We start from the raw sequence: 20,480 nt of genomic DNA on the forward strand, positions 1-20,480 counted from the left end.
ACCCATCTTCCCATCCTCTACGCAAAGTATCAACGGGCTTCTATTTAGTACGTATTCCAGCACTCCTCTGATGACGCCTGCCTTCTCTTGATTAGACCACCCTCTGAGATGTTGACTTTGGGCAGCTAAAAAATACAGTTCCGGATTTGGTAGTGCCAGTCCCCCCTCATCCTTTGGTCTTTGCAAGGTTTCAAGCCTTATTCTAGGTTGTTTCTTACCCCATACCAAGGCTCTAAACAGTGAATTCACCACTCCAAACCTTATCTGCGGTATCCAGATTGGGGAGTTGTGTAATGTATATATAAAAGCTTGGGCATTAAAACCATTTTAAGTAGATTAATCCTTCCCACCACCGACAAGTGTAATTTGTTCCAAGTATCCACCTTAGTTCTTAGAATTGCCATTAGGGGTACTAGATTAGTATTAAGGTACTCAGTCACCGGTAGGGAAACCTGTATCCCCAAATATTTAAACATTTCCACACATTGTAGTTTGTTGGCCCCTATGTCTTCCTGAGTCCGTACCACCTCCTTGTCCACTTTAAATAGGCTTGATTTAGACCAATTTATGGTCAGTCCTGAGATCTCACCGAACCCCTCAATGGTCTGCACAGCATGATCCAATGAACACGAGGGGTCCCCTAGGAATAACAAAAGGTCATTCGCATACAGGGCCACCTTTTCCTTCAAATCGCCATATTGAAACCCCTTTATTGCCTTGTTGCGTCTAATAGCAGCCGCCAATGGCTCTATCGCAATAGCGAACAGGAGCGGCGACAGTGGACAGCCTTGCCTCGTTCCTCCATGCAGCTGTATTCCCGCGGACATTACCCCATTAATCTTAACTCTAGCTGTGGGTTGAGTATACAATAGCTGAATCCACGCTGTAAATTGAGGACCAAAGCCCATACTATGCAGCACTCTCCACAGGTATGACCATTCTACAGTGTCAAAGGCTTTATGGGCATCAAGTGAGGCTATCACCCTCCCACCTGGGTTATCGACTGGCAACTGCAGATTGAGATATAGTCTCCGTATATTGGCTGCTGTTGATCTGTTGGGCATAAACCCCGATTGATCCATCAGCTGTAAGCAAGGATATTGGCCTGTATGAATCTGGAATTCCTGGATTCTTACCGTCCTTAGGAATCACCACTATCACCGCCTCCCGCATAGACGCAGGCAAAATCCCTTCTTTCATAGCCTCCTCAAACACTATTAATAGCTTGGGTAGCAGAATTTCTTCTAGGTGTCATGCTATGCAGAGCCATCTCCAACTCCTCTACTGTGATAGGAGACTCCAACTTATCCCTATCATCCATAGATAGTGTCGGAAGCAGTCCCGCTCCTAGAAATGCCTCCGCCCCCCCCTTCCCCTCCCATTCTACTCGATGAATAGAGGTTCTGGTAAAAACCTGCGAAGACCTCCAGAATTTCGGGCGTCTCAGTAACCCTTGTCCCCTTTGCAGTATCCATACTATGTATAAATGAGCTGCCTCTCTGGGCTGCAGCTATATTCGACCATAGATGACCAACTTTTTCCCCTTCTTCATAGAATCTAATCTTCTGAAAAGCCTGCTTCTTAGTTGCTTTATCTAGTAGTATCCTATTGACCCTTTCATGTGCCTGCCTAAGTGTCAGTTGAGTGTCGGGTGTAGCGTGCTGTGCCATTTCTATTTCCGCCCTAGTTAGGGCTTCCAGACTATCCACCTCATCTCGCTTAGTTTGTGTCTTTCTCCTACATATATCCCTGTATAGAATTCCCCGGAGATATGCCTTCATGGCGTCCCATACCACCAGAGGATGAGCACTATCATCATTATGGACAAAGAATTCCCCAATCTCCCGCATGATGCCCTGCATATTTATATGTTGTATCCAGGCCGGATGTAACTTCCACTCTCCCCTTATCCCCCCTCTCAAACGCTCCCGTTTAATGGACACAAGGATGGGACTGTGGTCCGAGATCACTCTCGGTAAGTATTGCACATCCCCCACCACTGCATTCATCAACTCATTAGCTAATGCCATGTCGATGCGAGATAGGGTATTATAAGAAGCTGAATAGCAGGAGAAGCACTGTTTCCCGTCATTTCTTACCCTCCAAATGTCCATCAAACCCATTTCCCTAACTAAATTGCCAAATGGGGTTATAGTGTCACTCAATACTCCCAACGGCCTCCTATTCCTGTCCCAATAAGAGTCTATTACATTATTATAGTCACCCACTATCAAAAAAGACAATACTCCCCATCTTCCTGAGAATTCCCAAGTCTCCCTCAGCTTAGTACTCGAGTAGGGGGGTGGAATATAAATAGCGGCAATGCACATAAGGTGGCCAAATAATTTACATTTGACGACTACACACTGCCCATCCCGGTCAATATGCACCTCTATTTCCTCATATTGTATTGAAGTATGAATTAGCACAGATACCCCCCTTGCGTAGCTAGAAAAAGTAGAGTGATAGGCCCTCTGTATCCATCGCCTATTCAAGAGTCTCGTTGTGTCCGGTAAAAGATGAGTCTCCAGGAGGCATACCACCGATGGGCCCTGGTCTTGTATATATTTGAATATAGCTGCCCTCTTAGTTTTGTCAGATAAACCCCTAACATTCCAACTTAGTACCTTAATCCCCCCCCCCCCCTCCATAGTGTTGATAACTGGAATTATTAATCGGTGTAGTTTTCCCCCTTGCTGTCTGAACCCATCTCTCCCCCCCTTCCTCTTCTCCCCCTTCCTAGTGCATATACTCTCAGAGAGCTGGGTAATCTGGTCCCTGGCCCCCCCTCCCGCCTCCCCCACCACTATGCTTCTACATTCATCTTATTGGCTACGTAGAGCAACTATCTTCCCAGCTCCCCCCCCCCAGTCCTGTTGTGTAGGATAGAAGATCCCATTGTATAACATCATCAATGATATAATAAAACATATAAACAATTCAAATTTTGGAAACTATAACAATAAACACCCCCGCTGTGCCCAACATTTGGCAACCACCAAATCGCAATCATTTCGCCCCGCCGAAGCCTTAATCTCAACCATATGCCAGTGGATCTAAAGAAGATCGTATTCAGGAGATCAAGAGGCGTATAATAAAAAGGGCCAAAGAACCGATGGCAAAAAAAAAAAAAAGACAGGAAAGCCAGGAACAAGGCCGAAGCCTACCAAAAATCAGTTCTTCGACAGGAAAAAAACGGTTATGAATTCCTTGCGAGACACTGAAACATGTAATATGTCCTCAGCCGACCATCTCGGGCATAGTCCTCTTGACTAATCAATCAATTCCAGCTCATGTCTTCCCCCGGAGTTTATGCGCATTAATGTCAATCCATTGGTTGGCTTCTATCGGATCGATGAAAAATTGCACTTTATCAAGCGCCACCACCCTTAGTTTAGCCGGGAAAATCATGGAGTACTGCACTCCCAGCTCTCTAAGACGCTTCTTCACTCCTCCAAATTGCATACGCTGTTTTTGGACTGCAATAGAAAAGTCTGGGTAGATAGCTACTTTTTCACCATTCATGGCAAGATCCCCCATCTCTCTCGCCCGCCTTAGAATTATGTCTCTATCCCTATAATGGAGAAGCTTAGCAAGCATAGTGCGTGGTCCCCTACCCGGTGGTTGTGGCTGCATGGGAACTCTGTGTGCACGCTCCACAGCAAAAAACTTTGATGATATTCTAATTTAATGAGAAGAATCTGTATTACACCATAAAAGAAGAGAAACTACAAACGCAATGCAGTTTTAATATATCGAGCAGCTGTTGGTGTTTTTCACTTAACACAATTTTCCCCCTGAAAGTGATGGAAACCTAGACAGACCCCAGTAGCGGTCAGTGGGGTCCATTCGGTGCCTTGGATCCATCTTACAACAGAACTGCACAGCATTATGGCTTCCACTTGAGTCAGCCTCCTTCACTTGAATGTAGATTCCCGGTGAAGGGGCGCAGACGTGCAGCCCCCCAATCTGTGTGATTCCCGGAGATCCCACAGTCATGTATACAGGGCTCTTACCTCTGTGGTGTATTGCAGGATTCTGCCGCAGCCCCCCGGTTATGATAGCTGGGGGACGGGTCTTCGTCATCCCCTGCGTGCAGCAGATTCAGAGGTGAGATATGGTGGTCCGGGCATCATATATATGTGATCAGAGCATGTATTCACCCAATAATCATCCGCAGGATCTCTCTGAATACACTGACCCTGAACGTTAAAAGTGAGAAGGTCTATACGCGGCATGGGGTCCCCATCTCAGTCACTGGCATTGCTCAGGTAAGGCAGGGTTGAAGCTGCTGCCACGTGCAGGCGATGGGTATTAATCCGATGGTTGGAGGGGTCTCAGGTTTCCGTGCATCACACCCACAGGTGAAGATCCAGGGTCAGAATAAGGAGATGCTTGCAGCCGCCTGTCAGATGTTCCTGGGTAAAACTGAGAATGAAGTGGCTCATATCGCCCTTGAGACTTTGGAGGGTCACCAGCGCGCTATCATGGCGCACATGACTGTGGAGGTAGGTGACGTCACGTCTGCATTACTTACCAAGCATTTTACTTCCAAAAGGGGGTAGTAGTTGTCCAGCTTTATAGCCCAGAGTTATTTTTAGGTCCTGAATTCTGTACCAGCCAATATAGAGCTGAAATCCTCTCCATAGACAGAGTTAAATGTAGAATTTGATCTGCCTGCAGCCACCACTAGGGGGAGCTCACTGCTTGGAGTTCATTGTACTATCCATAAGCAGTGGGCTCCCCCTAGTGGTGGCTGCACTAGAATTACACACAGAATTTTAGCATTTAACGCTGAGGATTTGGAGTTAAGTATCACGATAAAATAAAACTGCAGCTTGACATAAGCCCCTTATATTGTTATCAGGAGATCTACAAGGACAGGCAGAAGTTCTCTGAGCAGGTTTTCAAAGTGGCTTCTTCTGATCTGGTGAACATGGGGATCAGCGTTGTCAGCTACACCCTGAAGGACATTCACGATGATCAGGTAAATGAAGGGGGTAAAGGGAGGTGCTGAGCTACGAAGGAGCAGTACTGAAGCGGGTCGCCCCTGTCTCCTGTAGGATTACCTGCACTCTCTGGGTAAAGCCAGGACAGCTCAGGTGCAGAAGGATGCAAGAATCGGGGAAGCGGTGGCCAAAAGAGATGCTGGGATCAAGGTAACCTTACTGTAACTATGTCATTGTGAGGCAGAGGAAGGAAACAAATAATTGTCATAGCAATATACTGATCGCAGAGGTGTTGTGACAAGTGTGACCACTGCCAAAAAGTGAATATCCTGTATTTATTCAATCGCCATGACAGACATAAAAGGACGGCATCTCTCTTCCGCATCAGTTGGTTTCCTGTCCCTGACAGGGGGACCCCTTCAAACGTATCTTATGAAGAAGGTGCAGATGGAAGATGTACCCAGGCCCAGCAGGCCGGTCCAGGTAGCAGGGGTCCCCTGCCTCGGCCTGAAGCACACGGCAGGGGAACTGCTTGTGTAGGCGGCAGCAGGAGGAAGCAGCCTTCAGGGGGATTGATGGCTTCAAGGTGGCCCGTCGCCGCAGGTACTGGTGAGTATAATCCGCGGGGGGGGGGCGATCCCCTGGGACTGTGCCGATGCATCCAGGTCGGGGCGGCATTCCCAGCGGCGGTGTCGGCATTCCGCATCAGGCATGGCGATGGTGCAGTTTCGGTATGCCTCTGGCGCGGCCGGGTCGCGACTGGCGTAACACGGCCGGGCATTTGCGGTCTGGGCTGCGGGTGGTGATTACGTCTGCCGGCACGGCCCTGTGGTGTGCTGGGGGTCGCCAGGAGGATGGTGGCCCGCAGTGCGGATGGGGGGCGTGGTCCAAGTGCGGTGTACGGTGCGGGCGCCGGTGCTGTCTGATGAGCGGGGGCACGCGTTCGGGCGAATGGGAGGCCCGGGTTTCGGCTGGGGGTGCGGTCTCGGGAGTAGGGCGGGCGCCCAGTAGCGCGCATTATAGTACCGGGCAGACCACCCGGACTTGCCTGCTGGCCCCGTCCAGTGGCAGTACCTTTTGGGTGCCCTGCCACTTAAGAGGGCTACAATGGCTGCCAGGTGCTTCTAGGCCCATTCTTCAAGATGGAGTCACCGGAGCAAGAAGCGCAGCAGCACGCACCTGAGCAGCAGCAGCAGCAGCAATGTCAGCTCTCAGAGAAGCCCCACGTAACAGTTACCCAGCGGCGGTCTAGCGGCAGTAGTCACCCTGGAGGAGCTAAAGCCAGTCAAAAATCTAAGCCCCGCAAGTCTTCAGGCCATAGAGATGTATCATCGGCTGGGAAGGACCCCCCCCCCCCCCGCAGATTACGGTACCACTCACTCACACGTCACGGGTAAGTGATCTTCGAGAAAATTCACTAGGTGATGTACTGTTTCCCCTTATGTTCCCCCTCTCCTTATCTGTCAGGATAAAAAGTGTTTCGCTAAAGCTAAGCACAGGGAGTGTGCGGAGTCCGGGGGTTCCACTTGCGGATGGCCATGAAAGGAAACTGTGTAAACCTTGCATTCAGTATTTAGTAGCGGAGGAGACCCCAGACTTTACCACCAGCCTGAGGAGGATGGCCAGACAGGAGGTCAGGGGTTCGGTTAAGTCCCTATTTCAGGAAAGAGGATTTAAGGGGAAAGAGCCCAGATTCCCGGTTTCAATTTCAGAGAGTGACTCGAGAGAACTAAGGTCAGATTCATCCCCTTCATCCTTGTCATCTTCAGAGGCCAGATCGGGTCGCTCATGCTTCCCGCTTGATCGGATAAATCGGCTTGTGAAAGCAGTAAACAATACCATGGGGATTGAAGAACCCCGGTCAGAAAAGTCCATGCAGGATGTGATGTTTAAAGGACTAGACTGAAGAGCTCATAGGTCCTTTCCCGTGATTAATAAAGTAAGCTCCCTGATAACACGGGAATGGGAAAAAACCCGAAAGGAAGGGTTCTCTACCGCCCGCATTTAAAAGGAGGTACCCATTCAAGGAGACAGCCTCATCCGCATGGGATAAAGCCCCAAAACTAGACGCGGCTGTGACCAAGGCATGTAAAAGAACCTCTCTACCATTTGAGGACTTAGGGAGTTTAAAAGACCCGCTAGACAGAAGAGCCGATGTGTTTCTAAAAGGGGCCTGAGAAACGTCGGCCGGATCCCTCAGGCCAGCAATTGCAGCCACTTGTACAGCCCGATCAATAATGGTATGGCTAGACCGCCTAGAGGAGCAACTTAAGGATAAGGTCCCTAGAGATGAGATCCTATCCTCCCTTCCTGTGATCTAGGGAGCTGCGGCTTTTCTTTCAGACGCGTCTGCAGACTCCGTAAAGCTAGCAGCCAGGTTAGCGGACCTTTCCAATGCTGCCCATAGAGGTATGTGGTTGAAGTGTTGACCGAGGGACATGCAGGCCAGATCAAAGCTGTGCAGCATTCCATGTGAAGGGGTACATCTGTTTGGCTCTGTATTGGACGAGCTGTTGGAGAAAGCAGGTGATAGTAGAAAACGGCTCCCTTACATGGGAAGACCCTCATACAGGCGAGATTCTAATAGAAGGTGGTCCAACCGTAAAAGGTCGACTAAGGAGAAGACCAGATACGATAGCAACAGGAAGAAAAGTAGAGGATATATGTTCAATTCCTCCCGTGACCGCAGAAAACCACAATGACTGCCGGACCAGGTTGGAGGCAGGCTTTTAGCCTTCTATCTGGCTTGGTTAAATATTTCAAATAGCCCATGGATTCTTAGCGTTATCAAGACAGGGCTTAAATTCGAATTTCAGAGGACACCTCAAGACAAATTTCTCCTAACTCCCATCCGTTCTTCACCTACAGAACAACTGGTGCTAGAATCTGAGGTCCAGGAACTTCAGCAGAAGGGGTCTTGGTGAAGGTTCCTGCCATACAAAGAGGTAAGGGGTTCTACTCAACCCCTCTTCCTGGTCAAGAAACCAGACGTTTCCTTCCGTACCATTATCAATTTGAAGAACCTGAATAGATTCTTACTGGTCCATTCATTCAAGATGGAGTCTGAAATCAGCAATAGAGCTTCACGGTAGTCTTAGATCTCAAAGACGCCTAATAATAATAATAATCTTTATTTTTATATAGCGCTAACGTATTCCGCAGCGCTTTACAGTTTGCACACATTGTCATCACTGTCCCCAATGGGGCTCACAATCTAAATTCCCTATTAGTATGTCTTTAGAATGTGGGAGGAAACCCACGCAAACATGGGGAGAACATACAAACTCCTTGCAGATGTTGTCCTTGGTGGGATTCGAACCCAGTGGCTAACCACTGAGCCACCGTGCCGCCTACTATCATGTCCCAATACACACATAACATCAACAGTTTCTATGAGTAGCAGTTTCACTGGGTGGAGTATTTGATCACTTCCAGTTCAGGGCACTCCCCTTTGGGGTTGCTATTGCCCCCCAGGTTTTCACTAGAATAATGGCTGAAGTCATGGCACATCTACATGAACAGGACATTCTAGTGATTCCCTATCTGGATGACCTGTTAATTGTGGGACACTCAGAATCACACTGCACTGCCCAATTGTAGAAGGTAATATCGGCCTTGCAGAAATTGGGGTGGATTATTCATTTCAAAAAATCACGGTTGCAGCCCCTGGAAGTGCAAGAGTTCATGGGTCTTGTCCTAGATTCTAGAGTGCAGGAATGTCGCCTACTGGAGTCGAAGGTGGACAGTATTCGACGACAGACGCTCAGGGTCATGAATATTCCATCAGTCACACTAAGAGGAGCAATGTCACTGTTAGGCTCACTCACGTCATGTATTCCGTTGGTTCTTTGGGCCCAATATCACACCAGAACCCTGCAGGTGGGATGTATTACACAATGCTCGTTGTCTAGAGGGCTATCTTGAAAGTAGTTTTTCTTTGTCTGCTACTTCTATACAGTCCTTACGTTGTTGGTTACACTTGCCAAACCTACGTAAAGAAGTTCCCTGGATAAATCCTATATCTCGAGTAGTAACTATCGGATGCTAGCCCCAAGGGCTGGGGAGCACACATGGGAGATATGTGGGTCCAGGGGATATGGATGCAATCTGAACAAGATTTATCATCTAACTTAAAAGAACTGTTAGCTGTAGAACGGGCTCTAAGTAGTTTCCATATATCCCTACAGGGCCAGCAGGTCAGGCTATTTTTCAGGCAACCAGGTAGCTGTTGTCTACATTAACCATCAAGGGGGGACTCGGTCAAAGTCATTAATGGAAGTGGCGGATCGTATCTTTCAGATAGCCGAGGTTCATCTGCTGTCGCTCACATCTCTTCATATAAAAGGAAAACACAATATCATGACCGATTACCTAAGCCGCAACAGACTCAGACAAGGAGAATGGGTACTAAATCATGCCGTCTGCAGTCAGATGGTGCAGATGTGTGGGCCCCCAGATATAGACCTTTTTGCCAACAAAGGGAACAGAAAACTGCACCGGTTTTGTTCCTTGAATCCCATGGGAAATCCGTATGCAGTGGACGCTCTCCTAATCTCATGGGACTTCAATCTGGCTTACACCTTTACCCCATTAAACCTAATCTCGATAGTTTTGAGGAAGGTATGGGAGGACAGAGCTCGGGTAATCTTAATAGCTCCATTCTGGCCCAGGAGACTATGGTTTCCCTGGCTGAGGAAGATGTCAGTCTCCTGACCATAGATTCTTCCGGAGCTCCCAGTTCTCCTCTCCCAAGGTCCGATTCTCCATCCACGAGTGTCCAATTTACATCTGGCAGCTTGGAATTTGAAAGGGCACTACTAAGGGAGAGGGGTTTTTCCCGGGGACTTGCTAATACCTTGCTGAAAAGCAGGAAGGCTTCTGCAACAAATATTTGTCAGTCTGGAAGAAATTTTTAGCAATCTCAGGGGCGGAGTTTGGTCAAAGGGTCTGTATTAGCCAGATACTGGAATTCCTGCAGAAAGTATTAGAAATGGGTCTAGCCACGAGCACTCTTAGAGTCCAGGTATCAGCTCTGGGAGCACTGTACAATTGTAACTTAGTGGGCAATTACTGGATAGCCAGGCTCATTAAGGCAGCGGCTAGGTCCAGACCCATTGTTAAACAGAAGTTAGTTCCGTGGGATCTAAACATGGTGCTTACAGCATTAACAGAAGCTCCATTTGAGCCTATCGATTCTGCTCCAATAAGAATCCTGTCCTTTACAACTGCCCTTTTAGTCACGCTCACATCTGTGAGGAGGGTTAGTGACCTGCAGGCTCTCTCTGGACAACCCCCCATACACTCAGTTTAGAGAGGATAGAGTTATTCTGAAGCCAGACCCCCTTTACCTTCAGGAGCTTCAAAGTTTCACAGACTGCAAGAAATAGTTCTCCCCTATTTCTGCCCTAATCCCACTAATCAAAAGGAACAAAAACTCCATTCTTTAGATGTAAGAAGGGGCACACGCGAGGGCAATTGTCTGGAGAGACTGGAGGAGGTGGACTCTGAATACAGCGCTGTGGATCCCATTGAAAAAAGGGAACATTCCACAAGGATGGCGCTTATTCTCTGGCTCAACCTCTCCTCCCTGTCTACCATGGAGGATTAGAGACGGCAGCCGCAACCACCAGCTTACAAGCGTGGACACCGTAAAGGGGGCAGCCGTTCATGTTGCAGCAGCCATCCCAGCCAGAGAAATATGGGGTCCAGAGAGCATGCTTTACGTATCCCAGAACAGCCTCCGAATTCAGTACCCTTAAAGTGACATCGGGTGGCGAGTGAACCTCCATGAATGTCACCATTTTAATAGGCTCCTTGTCTCCTATTAGAGATCTAAAAAAGCTAGCGCTAAGAAGAACAGGGAGTGTGCACTATGTAAGCCCCCCCACTAGCTGTGGACTGTCAGAAAAGTCTCTGGTCAGACTGCATCCACAAAACAATCAGTAAGGAGACCCCAGACTTTGCACTAAGCTTTAGATCCGTCACCAGAGCTAAAGTAGATTACTCCTGAAAAACCCTATTTAAAAAGGAAAGAAAAAACCTAGGGCAGTATCTGATTCTGACTCTTGTCCGTTATCAGAGGAGCAATACCTCATTGAATCTTCATCCTCATCCTCCTTGGACAGTGACATCGGGGGCAGACCATGTTTTCTGGCAGAGGATACAGATAGGCTAGTTACAGCCATTAGAGAAAACCAAAAGCAAAACACAAAACAAATATCCTGGAATAAAAAAGTAAAAAAATATATTGCAAAAATTGCATGAAGGTAGTAATAATAGTAATAATACTTATTAGTAATAATAAGTAATAATAAGTAGTAATAATAGTAATAATACTTTAGTTAACATAATTTTGATCAAAATAATGTAGAAGCCATCCCGCCACGTCACGGCAACCCTTGTGGGACAGTCCTAACTCTTGTATTTAAAACCTTTCCACTTGTCAAGTGACGTGAATGTGAACAAGGACAGAGGGACTGAACCACCAGTAATAGTATAGGCCAGACAGGATGGATTTTCCAACTCAGAAACAGGGCGGTCACACCCTTATATGCACAGAATGCACAATGAAACAAATGAGAAACTGGGTCTGAGCAGAAAAAGTAAATTAATGTGCATGCAAAATGTAATTGCATATGAACACATGACCTTTACACAGAGAAAACCAAAAGCAAAACACAAAACAAATATCCTGGAATAAAAAAGTAAAAAAATATATTGCAAAAATTGCATGAAGGTAGTAATAATAGTAATAATAAGGGTATTTAGTTAACATAATTTTGATCAAAATAATGTAGAAGCCATCCCGCCACGTCACGGCAACCCTTGTGGGACAGTCCTAGTTACAGCCATTAGATTAACAATGGGCCTAAAGGAGAAGTCTGGAATACGTGATGTTTGGAGGGTTGAGGCAGAGAAACAAGCAGTCTTTTCCAGTTAATAGTAAAATCCAGGCACTCATTAACAAGGAGTGGAGAAAACTGGTGTCTTGCCCTCATCTGCAAAAAGGAGACGTCTTTATGAGAAAAAGGACTCCGTTCTGGGATAAGGTCCCTAGGATTGATGGGGCCGAATCAAATTCCTCAGAGGTCAGCCCTACCCTTTGAAGAATCTGGAGAGCTTAAAGATCCATTAGATAAAAAAGTGGATCGATATCTGACGCACACCTGGGAAGCGGCAGCAGGAGGCCTGAAGATGGCAATTGCCGGAACCTGTACCGCCTGTTCTCTTATGATTTGGCTGCAACAAGTGGAGGAACAGCCCAAAGAAAAAACCCCAAGGGATAGCATTTTGGCCAACCTGGCTTTATTAGCCCCATTGTTCCTAGCAGACACATCTGCTGAGACTAGCTTCTAGGTCTGGTGGATTATCGAATGCGGCAAGACGGGCTTTGTGGCTCAAGGGCTGTCCAGGGAAACTTCAGTCAAAAAATAAACTCTGCTCTATACCATGTTTTTTTTCTAGGGAGGGGGGGGTTTAACCATAAATTTTATTGATTTTAAATAAAATCATTTAACAACCATTTAGCTTTCCAATCATTGAACATTGTTGCAAAAATTACCTCAATCATTTTTCGGCCAAATATAATAGTATTTTAACATAACTAAACATTATGGGAAACAAAAAGGAAAAGGGAAGGGGGTGATGACAACATATTACTGTACCCATAATTTACCATTAATAGCTCTATTTACACCTCTATAACCACAGTATTAAGTCTGAATGATAGCCAGCTGTCCCATTTCCTGAGATATGATGTTGTATTATTGGTGGATGAAGCAATTATCATTCACCAATGCTACTATCTCAGACAATGATGGACATTTGAGGTTTTTCCAATATCCTGCAATTTTAATTCTAGTAGCTATGAGGATGTGTGTAATCACAGTCCTGAATTCGTGTGGAATCAAATCCAGGTCAATGGCCAAAAGCGCCTGCTCTCTCCCAATTTTAATTGGGATACCTCTAGTCTGAGACACTAAATGGGAGATTGTGTCCCAGAGCTGCTCAATTTTATAGCACATCCACCAGACATGTAACATATCTACGTTGGCGTCTTCGCACCTCCAGCACACAACTGGGGAGCTGCGGTAGATCTTAGACAATCTAAATGGTGTGAAGTACCACCTGTACAGCAGCTTTCTGGCATTCTCCAGGTGATTGATGCACTTAGAATGTGTCCCTATCATTGAGAAGGACGTACGCCACTGACCCGGGATGAATTCCGCTTTGTAGATCAGTCTCCTATTTATGGAGATACGAGTCCAGAGAGGGAAAGGTCTCCTCCAACATATAGTTGTAGCTTACGGACAGCGCTCGTATTTGCCTCGTTGGGGCGAGGAGCATTGCATATAATTTGGAGGGTTGTGAAAACACTATATCCTTTTTTTCCTTGTAAGAAATGTCTTATTTGTAGGTATTTATAATCTCTGTGTGGAAGGAGATACCTCTCCCTGATCGTAGAGGTGGCCAATAATAATCCTTCCTCATACATATCCCCAACCATCAGGATTCCCAGGGATTTCCAGTTACAAATCTGTAGGTCCAGAATACACATCTCCAAAGTCTCTATGGGGGCCTTAGAGAGCGCCAAATTAATAGTATGCAATTTATTGACAGAATGTTCCACACTCCCAGCGCCGCTTCCACCGTTGGCGGCAGACACAATTTTTTATCATCGCCGGGATTAGGCCCAGTAATGATATATGAATAAAAAAAAACGATGCAGCGTTTGAGGACTTTGAGTTGTTTCTCGATTTCTATCCAATGTCTGTCATCCTTATCATTCCACATCAACCTCAGTTGTTCCAATATGGCTGTCCTATAATACCTCACCACTGAGGGGCAGCCCAGTCCTCCTTCTTTTATTGGGATACATAGATTATATGCTTTAACTCTGTGCTGTTTTTCCTGCCATATGTATTTTAATATGATTGTTTGTAACTCTGAGTATTTTCATGGGGACTGTGATAGGGAGGCTGCAGAATACGTACAGTATCTGGGGGATTATGAATATTTTTACAGATGCTATTCTTCCTAACCCGGACATGTTATGTTGTCTCATGCGCAGCATGTCGCCTTTGATCTTCTGTCTGAGAGCTTCATAATTTAGTGAGAACATTCTATCTACTGAGGGGGCCAATCGGATTTCGCTCTATACCATGTAATGGCCAATATTTGTTCGGGAAGAAATTGGACAGCATCTTAAAAAAGGCCTGTGATAAAAAGAAGGGCTTTCCCGGATTCACAAGTAATACAAGGAAGACTTCCTTTCGAAGGAAAAAACTTAATAGGGGACGTCCTCTGGGGGAGAGAAGTAAGTGGGAGTTTAAACATAGGAAAGAGGCCGGACTTATGTTCGGGGGTCCCTCTTCAACATCCCAAAAATTCTCACAATGATGCTGGACTAGCAGTAGAGGGGAATGCTTTTCCTCTTCATCCAGGCCTGGGAGCACATCTCCAGCACCTGGGTTCTGGATATAGTAAGAGAAGGACTCAGAATAGGATTTTATCATCTGACGCTTAAAACCTTCATAGCGGCACCCTCCAGGAAGTCAGTGGAAGAACAGCTAGCCCTAGAGTTGGAGAGCTTGGGCCTAATAAAGAAGCATGTTCTGTGCGAGGTCTGAAATAAAAATGAAGGGGGTTTTATGCCCCCCTCTTTTTGATCAAATAAAACCCAGATGGTTCATACAGAACCATCATCAATCTGAAGAACCTCAATCGGTGTACAAAAAAGTTACGTCTTCAAGATGGAATCGGTGAACGCGGCTATGAAACTGCTCTTTCACAATTGTCTTATGGTGGTCATCGATTCTTATTACCACATCCTGATTCATCCAGACCATCAGAGGTACCTAAAGAGTATCCCTGTATGTACAGGGGGAAATCAAACATTACCAATTCAGAGGCCTTCCATTTGGGTTGTCGGTGGGTCTTCACCAAGATAATATCCGAAATTACGGCCTACCTTCACATTCGGAACACGGTTATCGTTCCTTACCTAGACAACTTGCTCATAGAGGGGAGATCGGAAGACTGCTGCGCAACACAGATGAGATATGAGAGCCGTCTTAAAAGATCTGGGCTGGGTTGGTGGACACTCTCACAAATCGAGGCTAAAATCAATAAGAGTACAATCTTTTCTGGGGTCTTGTTCTAAATTCCGAGATTCAGGCTTGTCTCTTACCTGAGGACAAAGTGAACAGGGTAGTAAACCTCACCTCAGCAGCGATTAGATCTTCCAAAAATGACCCTAAGGAAGGCAATGTCCCAGTTGGGAACCCTAACTTCCTGAATCCCAGCAATCAAATTTCCCCAGCTCCACACGAAGCAGCTTCAGTGGGAAATTCTGTCTGCACAAAGGTTCTTCAGAAGTCAGAAACTCCCTCTTATGGTGGGCAGACAGGGCCTAAAAAAAATATTATGAGTCCAATGGCCAATAGACAACATACAACCGATGCAAGCAACTCAGGTTGGGGGGTGCACCTTAGGAATCATACAATTCAGGGGTCTCGATCACTCTTTGAGATTGGCTAGTCGTCAAACCTAATAGAACTGTGGGCCGTAGGAAGAGCTCTAAAGGGCTTTGTTGCCTTCTTCCTTGGTCAATACATTGTGTCATGTTGGACAACCAGGCTACGGTGGTGTATATAGATCCCACTTTGTGAATTGAAGCTGCAAACAAACTCTTCCAACTGGCAGAACAACACCTTTTGTCCCTGACAGCGCTGCACATAAAGGCAGAGAACACCAAGTCAGACTTCCCAAGCCTCAACAGGCTGAATCAAGGGGCCCAGGGAATGGACCCCAAACTCCCTGGTGTTGCAGCGGATAGTTCTGTCACGGGGGTGGCCAGAAATAGACTTGTCTGCCGACAAACAGAACAGAAAAGTAAAAAGTTCTGTTAGCTAAATCCAAGGGAAAACCCATATACGGTAGATGCCCTTCAGGTCCCCTGGAACTTCAGGATGACTTATGCCTGCCCTCCGATAGCGATGATTCCAGGAGTTGTGAAAAAGATCAGGGAGAATCAGGTGAGAGTGATTTTGATTGCCCCATTCTGGCCAAAGAGACCACCATTTTCCCTATTGAGGTCAATGTCCGTGTCAGATCCGTGGATCCGGCCGTAGATCCCGGACCGTCTTTCTCGGGTTCCAGTATGCTACTCTCAAGTGAAGGGCTTCCATCTAGCAGCATGGAGTTTGAAAGGGCAATACTGAGTCTGAAAGGCTTTTCGCCAAGGTTAGTCTCCACCTTGCTAAAAAGTAGAAAGCCTATAACAACAAAGATTTACGGCAAGATATGGAAAACATTTTTGGAATTTTCAGGATTTCTTTGGGACAAAAGGCTCCAATCTGCCTCATCGTAGAGTTCCTCCAGTCGGCGTCTGAGCTAGGATTAGCTACTAGTACCCTCAAGGTTCAGGTGTCAGCTTTGGGGGAATTGTGCAGTTGTAATTTCGTGTACAATAAGTGGGTATCAAGATTTATAAAATCTTGCGATAGGTCCAGGCCAGTCCTAATCTCAAAGGTTTCCCCATGAGATTTAAACCTAATACTAGAAGCATTGACCAAAGATCCAATCAAACCACTACAGTAACTGTTGGCTAAGTATCTTACCCTAAAAACTATCATATTGGTAGCACTGACGTCAGCCCGCAGGGTAAACGGTATACACGCACTTTCTACAAGTCCTTATACACAGATATGAGGATAGAGTTATACCGAGACCTCATCCGGCTTATCTTACTAAGCTAGCCTTAAAGTTTCATAGGAGTCCAGAAAAATATCATGCCCTCCTTTTGTAAGAACCCCAGGAATCCTGGGGAGGAGAAATTTCACAGTCTAGATGTTAGGAGAACACTCATAGAGTACATATCTATGCCCAGTTCCTATTTGTAGCCTTTCAGGGTAGCCGGAAGGGGTACGGGGTATCCAAAAGTACCATTGAAAGATGGTTCAGGGAGGCCATTAGTGTAGCCCACTCTATCGTTAGTCCAGTTCCTGAGTACCTCAAGGCTCATTCTACCAGAGCCATGGTGACCTCCTGGGCAGAGAAAGTAGAGATATAGCTTGATCAGATTTGTAAGGTCGCTACCTGGTCCCCATCATCTACTTTCTCTAGGCACTAGAGAAATCTATCCTCCTCTCCTGGCTTAAGCTTTGCTAGAAGGGTGCTGCAAGTGGTGGTCCCTCCCTAAGGTAGGTGTTTCAATTCTCGGGTGTGCTGTCATGGATGAAGGGAAAACACCAAGGTTACTTACCGGTAGCCGTTTTTTTCCAGAAGCCATGACTGCACCCATATAGTTCCCCACCTTCCTCACCATATTGGTGTGCACTTTACATGCGTCGTTTGTGTATAATCTGTTTGGAGGTCCTATCGTGCTCTGGAACCCAATTGATGTGGGGGAGAGGTGCCACCCTTTTACATCAGTAGGTTTCCTGTCCTTGGAGGGCAGATTGCTCTCTCAGGTGTGCTGTCATGGGTTCTGGAAAAAACGGCTACCGGTAAGTAACTTTGGTGTTCTCCAAATTCTGCAAATAGACAGTTTACATGATCATATTCACCACCAGGGGAAGCTATAAAGCTTATAGCATGCAGTAGGATCCCTCTAGTGGTGGCTGGTGGAAGCTACAATGCCATCATGTCTGTGCAGAGGATTTGCTGCTTTTGCCTTTTCACTTTCACGGTCAGATTTCAGACAGAAAGCGACACAGTGGTTAAAGGTGGGCAATTATTAAACTGTTGTTGTGCTGCCCCCCCCCCCCCCCCATTACAGGAAGCAGAGGCTCAACAGGCGAAGGTGTCCGCTCAGTACATCAATGAAATAGAGATGGCGAAAGCACAGCGAGACTTTGAGCTGAAAAAAGCCACTTACGACCTGCAGGTGAACAGCAGGAAAGCCGAGAGTGACCTGGCCTATCAACTACAGGTACAACCATCACGACTTATTCACAATGGTTATCTTATGTATTTTTTGTGACGAAAAAGAATGTTTAACTGTAAGGGGAGAATGAAGTTCCTAAAATCTCAGTCACACATACTGATATGTTTCTTTGCATTTTTTTGGCCCATGTCAATTTTTTTAGTCGGTTTTTCACTGTCGACATCAGAATTTGTTGCATTTTTCTAGCTTTTGACCTGCGGTTTTCATGCATCGAATACGTTACGTGTGAACATACCCTGACCGAGCCCATATAACTCGAGCATCACTGAGAACCTGTCCCTCGTTTCATCATAGGTCGCCAAAACAAAGCAGATGATCGAGGAGCAGAAGGTTCAGGTGCAGGTGGTGGAAAGGGCTCAGCAGATCCAACTGCAAGATCAAGAAATCATTCGCAAGGAGAAGGAACTGGAGGCCAAAATCAAGAAGCCAGCGGAGGCTGAGCGCTATCGACTGGAGAAAATCGCAGAGGCCGAGAGGTGGGCTGTGTTCACTCTGGTCTCCTGATTGGCGCTGTACCGTCATCTCCTCACAACTTATATTCTTGACTTTCAGGATGAAGCTCATTACTGAAGCTGAGGCAGAAGCAGAGTCCATCAGGGTCTGTCTTGTCTCACGTGGATAGCACAAGAATAACAGAGGCCAGTCAGTGTCTTTACATCGCTCCTTTCTCTCCTCGTCACCGCAGGTAAAAGGGGAGGCGCAGGCCTACGCCGTGGAGGTTCGAGCTCGAGCCGATGCTGAGCAGATGGCCAAGAAGGCGGACGCCTTCCAGCAATATCAGGAGGCAGCCATAGTGGACATGCTGCTGGAGAAGCTGCCGGAGGTAAATTGTCCATGACCCGCTAGTATTTATTGCTGCTTGTATAAATGTCTCCTGCCCAGAGCAGCGCTCATGTAGGTGACAGGAAGTCCTGTGTTATGGTCCCACATAATCCTGATGTCCATACAGTCTTCATATTCTGTAAGATAAGTGTCTCCATTAATCCATTCCCGGCATGGGATATACATCTTTTGGTGCAGGTGTATGGCCCCATCATACACTAATTGTAGTAACTGGAGATTGCATTTGTTGCGCTGACTGTGTTGTCATGGCAGTTAGGGGTCTGCTGAAGACCCTCATCATCTCCTATTGCTGGGCTTTAAAATAAGTAAATATAATGCAGTAGGTTCAAGATCCCTCCCAACCCCTGAGGACTTGGGCTCCTAAAATAAAAAAATAAAAGAGCAAAAAAAAGTTCAATTATGTTTTAAAAAAAAATATGAAAAATAAATCGCACCTTTTTTCCAATTCCAAAGGAGATGGATGTTTCTGGTTGACACTGCTCCGCCCCTGCTGGAAAAGTAGCTGTTCCATGCTGTGGTAGTATTCAGGTTCATACCGAGATCCAGACTAGATACGGAAAAAAAATAGCTTTGCTGCATTCTTTCAAATTAAAAAATATATATATATTTTAACCCATAATGTAAACCATAAAAAATGGACAATAAAGTCAGAATTTTCAATTCCCCCCCCCCCCCCCCCCCCCAAACCATGCAAGGAATTTGAGGTTGTCACAGATCGGGCTCCTAACTGGAGGGCATTTATCCCTTTTAACAAGTAAGGAGGAAGACCCCTTTAATCAGGTGATCTGATTGAATACCACTGCCAGCAGCCCACATGGTCTAGAGCCCGGCATCGGGTGGGCCGCGTGTTCCCTGCAGTCTGACACGTCACAAGCCCACCGGTGCCCTCTGCCCACTGTGTCCCCCTTACGTTGCTCTCACGTTTTCTATTCCAGGTTGTGGAGGAGATCAGTAAGCCATTAACTGAGGTGAAGAAGATTAAGATGGTGTCCAGTGGTGGAAGTGAGATTGGAGCTGCCAAAATCACAGGAGAAGTGCTGGATATACTCAACCGCCTCCCGGACACGGTGGAGAAGCTAACGGGCATCAACATCATCCAGGTCAGTAGATGTCGGGTTTGTGCTCCGTCCACTTCTCAAAGTGTCTGCAAGTATCAGACCATGGTAAAGTCTCGTGAAGAGGAATCTTAGAAGTGGCGTCCAGTCCCACATGTGTGTGATCATATCCGCAGGATCCATGCAACCGGCCAAAAACCAATATATTCTACGTTTTTAATCCATAAGGGTCTTGAGCATTTCCTTTTTTATTGTATTTTTTAATACCTAAAATGACTTTAAGGGGAAGTCCTTACAGAAAGTCGTTATTTTCCACGGTGCTGCCAAGCAAAAGCAAAATCTTGCTCACAAGCCACGTGGTACAGGACGGGCAGGACCCGCGGCATCCTATCATATGACCTTGATGAAAAATGTGTTATTTTTCATCTGTTTGGTTTATTTTACCTCTTAGGAGAAAAATGTAGTCAGATGTTTTATAGACAATCCCACCCCCACCAGGGAATTTAACCCCTTCTTTCGGTTTTCGTTTTTCGCTCCCCTTCTTTCCAGAGCCATAACTTTTTTTATTTTTCTGTCTATATGGCCATGTGAGGGCTTATTTTTTTGAGGGACAAGTTGTACTTTTGAATGACACCATTGGTTTTACCATGTCGTGTACTCGAAAATGGGGAAAAAAATTCCAAG

General features: G+C 46.2%; 1 protein-coding gene across 3 annotated transcripts in view; it reads left to right on the forward strand.

Annotated features, from left to right (window-relative positions):
* Positions 1–20,480, forward strand: part of FLOT1 (flotillin 1) — a 52,358-nt gene that overhangs the window by 25,153 nt on the left and 6,725 nt on the right. For all 3 annotated transcript variants that reach the window (XM_073548931.1, XM_073548932.1, XM_073548933.1), the window contains exons 3-12: positions 4,035–4,110; positions 4,181–4,271; positions 4,365–4,508; positions 4,868–4,987; positions 5,064–5,159; positions 17,731–17,883; positions 18,193–18,374; positions 18,451–18,496; positions 18,584–18,721; positions 19,677–19,841. In XM_073548931.1, coding sequence (XP_073405032.1) covers positions 4,035–4,110; positions 4,181–4,271; positions 4,365–4,508; positions 4,868–4,987; positions 5,064–5,159; positions 17,731–17,883; positions 18,193–18,374; positions 18,451–18,496; positions 18,584–18,721; positions 19,677–19,841 — 1,211 coding nt within the window. The remainder of the gene's footprint in view (positions 1–4,034; positions 4,111–4,180; positions 4,272–4,364; positions 4,509–4,867; positions 4,988–5,063; positions 5,160–17,730; positions 17,884–18,192; positions 18,375–18,450; positions 18,497–18,583; positions 18,722–19,676; positions 19,842–20,480) is intronic.

Source organism: Dendrobates tinctorius, unplaced genomic scaffold (assembly GCF_039654945.1).
Source record: "Dendrobates tinctorius isolate UK_male_01 unplaced genomic scaffold, ASM3965494v1 ptg000158l, whole genome shotgun sequence".
NCBI classification, from domain to species: Eukaryota; Metazoa; Chordata; class Amphibia; order Anura; family Dendrobatidae; genus Dendrobates; species Dendrobates tinctorius.